Source organism: Microtus ochrogaster, chromosome 10, assembly GCF_000317375.1.
Source record: "Microtus ochrogaster isolate Prairie Vole_2 chromosome 10, MicOch1.0, whole genome shotgun sequence".
Taxonomy (NCBI): Eukaryota; Metazoa; Chordata; class Mammalia; order Rodentia; family Cricetidae; genus Microtus; species Microtus ochrogaster.
Window position 1 is genome coordinate 58156461 of NC_022016.1, and position 10677 is coordinate 58167137.

General features: G+C 45.7%; 1 protein-coding gene across 2 annotated transcripts in view; it reads left to right on the forward strand.

The window, feature by feature from the left end:
- LOC101993325 (protein argonaute-1) overlaps positions 1-2839 on the forward strand; it is a 28226-nt gene extending 25387 nt beyond the window's left edge. The window contains exons 16-19 of one of the 2 annotated variants that reach the window (XM_005353238.2): positions 356-490; positions 1059-1160; positions 1497-1696; positions 1908-2839. In XM_005353238.2, coding sequence (XP_005353295.1) covers positions 356-490; positions 1059-1160; positions 1497-1696; positions 1908-2016 — 546 coding nt within the window. In that variant the 3' untranslated portion in view covers positions 2017-2839. Of the gene's footprint in view, positions 1-355; positions 491-695; positions 1029-1058; positions 1161-1496; positions 1697-1907 lie in introns of those variants that run through there. The other variant, XM_026782012.1, reaches the window with a different exon arrangement.
- The last annotated feature ends 7838 nt before the right edge of the window (positions 2840-10677 follow it).

Consider the following 10677-nt stretch of genomic DNA (forward strand, 5'->3'; position numbering starts at 1 on the left):
CCAGAGTCTTAAGTTTGGACATTGTAATCTGTAGGGTCTTCTCTGTGACTTTTCTCCTGAGCACTGGGACTAAAGGTGTGCACCACCACACCTTTCTAGTTCTGTGTCTTAATGTACTTCTATAAGATCTCTTTTTGCATGGAGACTAGATGGGTACTGTCTTCTGATGCCAAGACTCCGAGGCTTTCTAGGAATATATCAAATGAATATGGGCACCAGGACCTCTCCTTTCTAATTTTTGAGCATCAGCTTAGAAAGCTTATGTGCATAAAGCCATATACAAATTGTAATGTTTTTAGTTCGGTGATGAACTAAAATAGGCCTTGGGTCTTCTCACTCTCTACCTTGTGCCTAGATTCTTCACTATGAGCTGCTTGCCATTCGAGATGCCTGCATCAAACTGGAAAAAGACTACCAGCCTGGGATCACTTATATTGTGGTGCAGAAACGCCATCACACCCGCCTTTTTTGTGCTGACAAGAATGAGCGAGTGAGTGAGGACGTGCTGAGGTCGCCAGTACTCTCATCCTGTCTCCTTTACCTTGAGGGAGAAAATGTCTGGGAATTTAGTTGTTTTTCCTGTGTGTCCTCCCTGGCTCTGTTTTCCCCATGGCTTTTCGGGCCATCCTCCACCACATTCCTTCCCTTAGTCCCTCCTGCTCCCCCCTCCCTTACACTTCCTCTCCCCCTCCTAGCTCCCTGGCCTAGACCCTATATATAGACCAGCTCCCAGAGAAGGGAAAGGGAACTGCCATTTATTGAACTTCTCCTATGTGCCAGACACTGTTCAAGGAATCTTCCTCACAGCAACTCTGTGAGGTAGGTACTATTAATATCTCCGTTTAACCTCAGAAAGGTTAAATGACTTGCTAAGATCACAAAGCTAGTAAAGAGCAAAACCAGGATTCAAACACTTGACTTAGAAGCCTAGTATTTCAAGACCTAGTTCCCTGTGAGAATAGAAACTTCTTTGTTCTTGGAATTCTGGGAGACTGAGAGTAGAATCCAGCTAAGGCCCTAGTCAGGTCTTGGGATCTTGGTTGTGTTTGTCTCTACAGATTGGGAAGAGTGGTAACATCCCCGCTGGCACCACTGTGGACACCAACATCACCCACCCGTTTGAATTTGACTTCTATCTGTGCAGCCATGCAGGCATCCAGGTAGCTAGACTATGTCCTGGGGTTTTCATTGGGTCAAGTCTTAGCTGGTTATTCCTCCTGCATCTAGAATATGTCTCTTATGGCTGAGTATATTAAAAGCAGAACTACTGTTAGTAAGCCCCAAGCACACTTGCAGGTTTCTTTATAATATTTGTGATTTTGTGTCTTCATGGGGGGGGTACAGTATGGTCATCCAGCCTAGCCATATTCTTGTGTCTTCATGGGGGGATACAGTATGGTCATCCAGCCTAGCCATATTCTTGGTTAGTTTTGCTCTTTTTTCAGCAGCCATCCCCTCTGCCCAATCAGGGACCACTAACCTCCTTTTCTTCCTAGGGTACCAGCCGCCCATCCCATTACTATGTGCTTTGGGATGACAACCGTTTCACAGCAGATGAACTCCAGATCTTGACATACCAGCTGTGCCACACTTATGTACGATGCACACGTTCTGTCTCTATCCCAGCACCTGCCTACTATGCCCGCTTGGTGGCTTTCCGGGCACGATACCACCTGGTGGACAAGGAGCATGACAGGTAAAGACTGTTTTCTTTTTGCTTCAGCCTCTCCTACCGATCCTTTCAACTTTAGTTGATAGAAGGAAGTGGATGTTACCCTACCTAAACCTGGGTTGGTGTTTTCTCTTAATTTGGTATGTGAATTGGCACTGTAGGGATGAGTGAGGGAATTAGCAGCAGTTCAGTTTGCCAGGAAGGACTTTTCATATTTTTCTTTTTTCTTTTTCAGTGGAGAGGGAAGCCACATATCGGGGCAGAGCAATGGGCGAGACCCCCAGGCCCTGGCCAAGGCCGTGCAGGTTCACCAGGACACTCTACGCACCATGTACTTTGCTTGAAGGCAGAACGCTGTTACCTCACTGGATAGAAGAAAGCTTTCCAAGCCCTGGGAGCTGTACCACCCAAATCCAGAGGAAGCAAGGAAGAGGGAGGTGGGGTCGGGAGGAGTCTAGGAGGCCTTGTTTCCATCTACAGAGGGGGTGTAAGGGTGGGAAGAGGACCAGCAAGACAGACTACCAGCCAGAAATCTCTGATAGCAACCTCATGTCCTCCACCCCTCCCCGTCTTGTCACATCTGACCCCACTGGACCGAAAGGGGCAGCCCTGGCGCCCACCATACACATAGTTGTCTCACGTGACTCACAGTGCTAAAGACTCATCTTGACAGCTTACTTGGGTCAGCTCTGCAGTCCTGTGGTCAAATCTGCTATGTTTGGGTTTGGTAATTCTAGATGAGAAAGTGAGGGGCTTGAGAAAGTGGGTGGGAGGAGGGAAGGAATTTTTAGGAGCCTTAATCAGAAAAGGTCTAGATTTGTTTAAGAAGAAAAATGAAAACAGACTCAGATCAATATTTTAGGATACTAGATGTTTTCATGGGTTCAGAATCCAGTTTGTAGGAAGATTTTTAATGCTAATGGTTTGGGTTGCTCCTCCCCAGCTGCCACCCCCCCATTATTCCTCTCCATATTTTCTACCCCATATGCCTCTTCCCTGACAGACATCCAGCCCCTAGTAACACTTAAGGCACTATGGCACTTAGCTCTGAAGTGACACGACCCTGTCTTCCTTCCGCCTGCTGGTGGGTAACAGTGCCTTCCCTGTAACGGTAATGCTGCAGAACTGCAACCTTTTGTACCTTTCTTTGTGGGGTGGGGTGTGGGTGGGAGAGGAGGCAGGGAGGGAGGGGAGAAATAGCCCAACGCCAGCAAGCCTCCAGCCAGAATGCCAGCTACTTTTCATTTGAAGGAATTGACTTCCATTCATTGAGCTTTTAAAAAAAGATCACAACCTCAAAATGGTTCAAGTCCATTGCCATTTGCACTTTCAGACGTGACAAGTCTCCGAGCTGCTGAGATGACTGGCCCTTGGCCTTTCCCCTTGGCCCCATACCCCCCCCCCACCCCCACCCCCCGCCAGGGCTAGAGTTACTGCGGTAACATTTCCCATTCTTCGCTTCCTTTTCCCCTGATGGTCAAGTCTCTTTTGTTTCAATATTTCTTAACTGGGGTGTCTTATAACAGAAGATCTTTAGGACTAAAATAAGAAAACAGAAAACTAAATGTTATTTTTATACCATAACTTGAGTCTATTGCCAAAATCTGGAAATCTCTCTCATACTAGATGAGTTTGCATCCCAGAACCATGGAGCCATCAGAAGGAACTGTGACCCTGACTTATTTTCTGGCCTGGCTAAGTAGGGGGTGGTTGTGTTCCTAAGATGGGGCTCAGCCTCTGTCTTCCCCCTCTCTCGGCAGATAGTGCTCTTTTCTTGCTAAAGCCTCCCTCCGCTGCCCCATCCTGCACTCTTTCTCCTAAGTGAATCTTTGCTTTTTCTGGACTGGACTGTCCTCTGATGCTTTGACTAATGGAGATTCTGGCACGTCCCCTGGACAGGCTAGAGAATTCTGCTGCTCCCTATTGCTTCTGTTTACACAAATGAATTTTTCCTGTTCCCCACTAGGGCATGTGAGTGGGTGGCATGGGCTTTTCTTTTTCTCTTCCTCTCGAGATACTGGGATTCAGCTATTTTGCAGGACTGGAAAAGAAATGGGTTCTAGCTTTCTCCTTGCTGATCTTGAAGCAAGGTGCCCTCTTTCCTTGACTGCTCTTTTTCTCTTCCTGCACTGCTACTTGGGATGGGGAATTTGAAACTTGCCGTACAGAGTCCCCTTCTAAGGAGTCTGGGCTTAGATTTGTCCTACTCTGGTGATGAAGCCATGATACTTAGATCTAGCCCAGGCTTAGAGGCCAGCTGGAGAAAGGAAGGTCTGAATCCTGGCCTGTGGAGTCAGATACTCTCCCCAGTAGCCCTTGTACAGATTTGCTATGCAAACAGTCCAGGTTCAGTTGTGGCTGGCTACATTGTTTAGTAACTTCCCAAAAGGTAGCACAAACATTCCTTATGGAAAAAGCCCAGGACTGTTTAGCAGTTCCTCTTGTACTTTTTTCTGCTGTCTACAATATGGAGTGCCCCATGGGCACGAGCCCAGCTGAAGAACAGAACAGAGGGATCTGGGAAGAGGCAGCTCACTGGAAAGCCTACATTCCTTACACAAGTGCCTAAAGAGAGTGATGCCAACACTCCATCTGCCCTGTCCATCGCCTTCATATACAGTCTACTTATTCCGTCGCCCTTTGCGGGGGGGAGCTCTCCACAGATGTGTGCTGTCAACTTGGGTACATTTGGGGGCTTGGATAGGGCACTATTCCTGGAGGGTCCAATCATTCACCAGCATTTGCAGATGCCCATAGGGAACAGGTGGCTGTCACAACTCCAGCAACAAGTTTTTGTTCTCTTCTTTTTTCTTTGCCTCACTCTCTCCAGTTGGGTTTCAAGCAAGGGATTGAAAAGCAGTTTTAGTCCTTTGGTATTTATGTGCCATTGGAGAAACAAAAGCAAGAGAATCATGGGCCTGATGGCCCCCACATCTGTAATTCCATAATCTCAGCTCTAAGACCGAAACAGGAGATCCACAAGTTCAGGGTTGGCCTGGGCTGCTCAGTGCATTCCAGGCCAGATGCACTATGTAGCAAGACCATGTCTCAAAATAATAATAATAGTTAAAAGGAAGCAAGAAAAGTAACTTGGGTGATACAACATATTGCTGTGATTTAGAAAAAAAAAAAGCAAACCAACAAATCCTTGTGATTTAGCTACTACTGACCATGTGGGTTCTCCTCATTGAAAGATAGTACACACACATTAAAAGCCGTGTTGCAGCAAGGGTCAGCTCGTTTGGATTTGGTTTAAGTGGTGCATTGTGCCAAGCTCCACGGAAGCACTGGGAGGAGTCCAACTTCATCTTAGACCTCTTTCTCCTTTTCCCTCTCCCTCACTGTTTGGCTTTCCTTTTCCTCTTCTGGCTTTCCCTGGCTTCCTTTTCCTTTTCCCTCTTTTCTCAGCTTGCTTGCTGGCTGGCCTTCCTGCCTGTCTGCCTGTGTGATAATGAATTCTCTGCATGGCTGCAATGATCCCACTGTTAGTTGGCAAGGTCAGGCTTAGCTCATTGACTACAGAAGACCAAAAACCTGTTTCTCGTGCCCAGGGTGTTAACCCTGGGTCGCACTGTCCTCAAGCTTACACTAGGTCAGATCAGGGGGCTCGTCTAACTGACAAAATCAGTAGGGTTCCTGGCAGTTTCAACACCTCTCCATTCTGTGGACCTGATTGCACTCTGGTTTCTAACTCTGCTGCTTTTTCTCACTACCTGGGGCCTCTCTCTGCTGAGAATGTCCTAGAGTTGAACTACTTGGGTATAAAAGAGCCGGCTGGAGGATGGACACAAGAAGAATGGAGAGGGTTTGGACAGGAGGTGGTAAAGGAGAGCGTGGCTTTGTATTGGGTCCAGTGTGGCCACTGGTTGAGGTGCTATTGCCAGCCACCTGGGATCAGCCTGGAGCTGCTGTGACTGAGAACTTGGGCTTGGAAGATTACTGAAGTCCAACATTAGTAACTTAGAAGTGTGGAACTACTCAACAGTCTAGTTCTCTACTGCAACATAGTTTCTCCATGGCCTCCTCTCTGGCTGAGCAGCAGTGTTTTTAACCAGAATTGTGTGAATGATGCCAGGGACACAGTTTCCTTTGCTGGCCCGGCCAATGGAATGTCTACAGGGCTGCTAAGTGTGGTCAACCTGGCATCAGGCATCACAAAGGAGGATGAAGGTTCTTCCCTTTCAGGGTAAAAGTCACCTCTCACCTAGCCAAAAGGCAGTCTGGGAAATTTGTGTCAGGAACAGTTTTGTTTTGTTTTTTTAATTTACTGGGCTTTGGGTAACCCAGGATGGTAGTTAAGATGCCTTCCTTGGGCAGGGATCATGGCAGGGATATGCAAGGCAGTCTTTCCTACTTGGCCTAAGCAGACTGGGAAAGAGGGATTCTCTGGTTTTCTCTTTCTCCCCACTTACTAGGACTTGCCTTCTCCCTGAGCCAGGAGAGGCTGGGTTGGTGCTCTCCCCTTACTCTGCTCCTACTGACTTAGAACCTCTGGCTGCTGTACGATAGCCCAGGAAAGGGAATGGGAAGAATGGGCTCAAAACAGAATAATGTAAGGAAGGCAGATTTCCTTCCTTAAAAAGGGAAATCAGAAAGTCTCCAAGAACTGTGTAAGTAAAGACAATGTGTCTCAATGCACTGAGTCCTCTGGTGTCATAGCAATAAGGAAAAATGAAATGACCTCCAGTGCACACAGGCCAACCTGGTTGGCGTATGATGTTGCACTTGGCAGCCATGTGGTGGGCATGTGTGACTACTCTGGGGTTCACTTTATTTTCTAAACTTTATTCCTCTCAAGTCCAGCATGGATGGGGAAACGTCCCTTGAGCCCCGCAGCTGTGTACTTGTTTGCATTTGTTTCCCATTGAGACTTGTGTTTGTGTCCTGCTTTGAGCTGTACCTTGTCCCATCCATTGTGAGATTATCCCAGCAGCTGTAATGTACAGTTCCTTCTCAAGCAAGCAACAGCAGCAGCACAATTCTGTGTTTTATAAAGACAACAGTGGCTTTTATTTCTAAAGTGCAGTCTCTGGTTTTTTCTTTCTTTTTTTTCTTCTACCTGCAAAATAAACTTAGGATTAATTACATCACTGATAGGCTTTAGGATGGAATACTAGATTGTCATGCCGTCATACTTCACGAGGCCTCTTTGTATTCTTCATTTCACAAGTGTGCAAAACTCCGTGACAGAAGTACTGTGGGAAAGATAGGCACAACTCCAAACTGATAAAAACAGGATGTCTTCAGAGTTTCTTGGGGAGGCCATTGGTGACAAAGTCTTCCAGGACAGAAGATTATAAGTGGCTGGCCCAAAGCTGTAGCTGTGAAGATAGAGAGGAAAGGGCAGACTTGAGAAGCAGGGTGTAAAGTTAACAGGACATCGTGACTGATGGGAGAGTCCAGTAGCAGATCTAGAGCTCGTGTTTCCACTTGAGCATGAGTAGACTGAGCATTCTTATCAAGAAGGGATCCGCGAGACCACGGAAGGAATATGGTACATCTGACGGAAGACAATTAGCCTGGTATACAAAGCGAGATTTTCTTTGAGGGTCTTGTTACATATCCCTGGTGAACCTCAAACTCAGAATCTTCCGAGCTCTACCTCCTGTGTCCTGGAATTTGAAGCCCACAGCATCTTGCCAGTCGTTGAGATTCCAGTCAGGAATAAAGTTAAAGTTTCCAATAAACACACCCTTAGATTGCTTAGGCAAAATATCAAACTGCTGTTAGAGGTGCTAGAGCCACCTGGGCTGGTTTAATAAAGGAACAAAATACCAGAACAGAAAGGAAGTCCCAGCCACACTTGCTCAAGTTAGCCTACTCTCCATTTGTCTTGTGTCTACAATAAAACTGATCATCTCTAGAACTCAAAAATACATATTAGGAGCTGGGCGATGGTGGCGCACGCCTTTAATCCCAACACTCGGGAGGCAGAGACAGGCGGATCACTGTGAGTTCGAGACCAGCCTGGTCTACAGAGCTAGTTCCAGGACAGGCTCCAAAGCCACAGAGAAACCCTGTCTCAAAAAAAAAAAAAAAAAAAAAAAAAGTATATTAGGGGAAAAATAATAAAGTCTGAAATTAGGACTTGCAAGTTGTCCATCAGATAATACCACCATCCTTTTCAACTCCCTCTTGTTCTTAGGTGAGAAAAAAAAGCAAATTCTACTTTTGTCCCTAACCAGTTTCATGGATTGTTTGCTGGTACAGCTTGCTGTACTTATTAAAACTTGTCTTCCCCAGGGACTGCGAACCCCTACTAATAGAAACTACATTCCATTCTGTCATCTTTGGATAATAGCAGGTCCCGGGAAAGTTATATTTAATAATGAAACAAGTCAGACATCGTGAGTATGATACTGAGATAGGTGTGGTGATGCACACCTACCTTTAACCCCAGCATTCAGGAGGCAGAGACAGATGATCTCTGGTCAAAGGCCAACCTGGTCCACATGGTGAGCTCCAGGTCAGTCAGAGCTATGTAGTAAGACCTACCTCAAAAAGAAACAAAGAAAAGAAAATCAAAAAAGATAGTGAGTACCCAGGATGGAGTCAGCAATCCTGAATCTTTGGGTAAGATGAAATAGAATCTTCCTGCATCTTCAGGTAGGCAGAGCAGAGCAGGAAAAGACCTCTTCATGTTGGGGAGTTAGCTTTTCAAACACTTTCACCCCCAGCTGTAGGCAATCCTTGATTGTGTACCTTAGGCTAGTGGCATAGTTGTCAAGCTTGTAAGGACTGGCATCTTCCCTGGTACTACTAAAGCACTGCGATTTCTGAATGCTGGGGAAGATGGTTCAGAGAACGGTTCTGGCAGAGAGCCCAGTGAGGAATCATCACTGGCAGACAGTGTACATATACTAGGTCTAACAGTTCTCTGGAGACCAAGTGTTATGACTGTGCAAATCATAACACTGAGCCTGTGGGTACCCTGTCAGGTTCCTGGGGGATATACTCATCTAGACACTGTGACCCTTTCTACAATAAAGCTTAAAGCTTGGTTGAACTCGAACCACATATTCCTATTTGGAATAAGATAAATTTATCACCATGAGGAAGACACAAAGAATGCTTTGAGTTTTGTTTATTTTTTTCCTTTTGAGAGACTTCACGGTTTAGCAGTTAGTTGCTTCTCAAGCTTTCATGTACTGGCCCTGGAGCTCCAAGTTTTGATTGAAGGCTTATTTATGTATCTCTAGATACCCCCTCTTTTAAAATTTTTTTTAAAAAGAGCCTTTATTCTTTTTCTTTAATTTTATTTATTATGTCTACAGGGTTCATGCCTACATACCAGATCTCACTGTAGATGGTTGTAAGCCACCATAACTGGGAATTGAACTCAGGACCTCTGGAAGAGCAGCCAATGTTCTTTTTTTTAAATTTTTCTTTTTCTTTTTCTTTTTTTTTTTTTTTTTGAGACAGGGTTTCTTCGTAGCTTTTGGTTCCTGTCCTGGAACTAGTTCTTGTAGACCAGGCTGGCCTCGAACTCACAGAGATCCGCCTGCCTCTGCCTCCCGAGTGCTGGGATTAAAGGCGTGCGCCACCACCGCCCGGCACAGCCAATGTTCTTAACCTCTGAGCCATCTCTGCAGCCCTAGATACTCTTTTATAAGCACTGCTTGAGCAGCTTTCCCTCTGCCTTATTAGCAAAAATATGACACCCAGAGGCAAGTAAGGATGGACATTGTGGATATCGCTTGCCTTAGACCCTAGAACCCTATGGCAGTTAGGGTTTGGAGGTTAAAGTTACAGTGAAAAACAGGACTCCTAAACCTCAACCATACTTCCCCAGACTGCTGTCTGTATTACTTCAATATCTGAGTGTTCATTTGTTTGTCAAGACAGGGGTTCTCTGTGTAGCCCTGGCTGTCCTGGAACTGACTCTGGAGACCAGGCTGGCCTCAAACTCAGAGATCCACCTGCTTCTGCCTCCTGAGTGCTGGGATAAAAGGTGTGCGCCACCACCTCCCGACTTATTTCAATAATGTTGAATTACAATATTAAATTGTTCCTCATTTTCCTGGCATTGTTTTGGCTGTAGCCTGAGGAAGTCTCATAAGCTTGGAAGATATACAGAGGATATGAAAGAAGCAATCCTTCAAAGCAGCCACATCAGGAGGGAAACGTAGGAAAAGTGGGGTTGCTGAAGAAGGGGGGTACACATTTTCAAGTTCTCCATTTATGACCGGCAACTGCTTTTCCTAGGAAGCAACAAGGCCCTTGTGGTTTACCTGTTAGGAGCATACTGTCACTGTACTGAACTGCAGAAGCCTAACTATGATCTGGGTGGTTTACCTGTTAGGAGCATACTGTCACTGTACTGAACTGCAGAAGCCTAACTATGATCTGGGTGGTCTACCTGTTAGGAGCATACTGTCACTGTACTGAACTGCAGAAGCCTAACTATGATCTGGGTGGTTTACCTGTTAGGAGCATACTGTCACTGTACTTAACTACAGAAGCCTGTGATCTGGCAGTATCCGCAGGGGTCATTTTGGGGAGCCCTCAGCAACGCTTACCTTCCAAAGGCAGGAAGCTTGCAGCTTTTTTCTTAGAGAAATAGAACTGGTGAGGTCTGGGATAGGTCTCTGGACCTTGGGAAAGGTCTTGGAGGGCATGGCTACTTTGAAGTACTTGACCAATGTTTTATACAGTATATCTTCATCTTCATAGTAATCATGTTCCATTGTATGTTACACAATTGTGACTGAATTACCTAGATAAGGAAAATAGCTTCACACAACAGGAAGTTCTGATTTAGTTAAGCCACTATGCAACACCAAAGAACCGGGTTGCTTTTTATTTACTGATTATTTATTTATTTATTTATTTGCTCTGCTAGCCTTTGTAGTGTTGGTTCATGAATTGCTCTCAGGATGGCTACTGTAATTCCAGGAAGGAAATGATGACAAAACAATTTCTTGGGGGCTGGAGAGATGGCTCAGAGGTTAAGAGCATTGCCTGCTCTTCCAAAGGTCCTGAGTTCAATTCCCGGCAACCACATG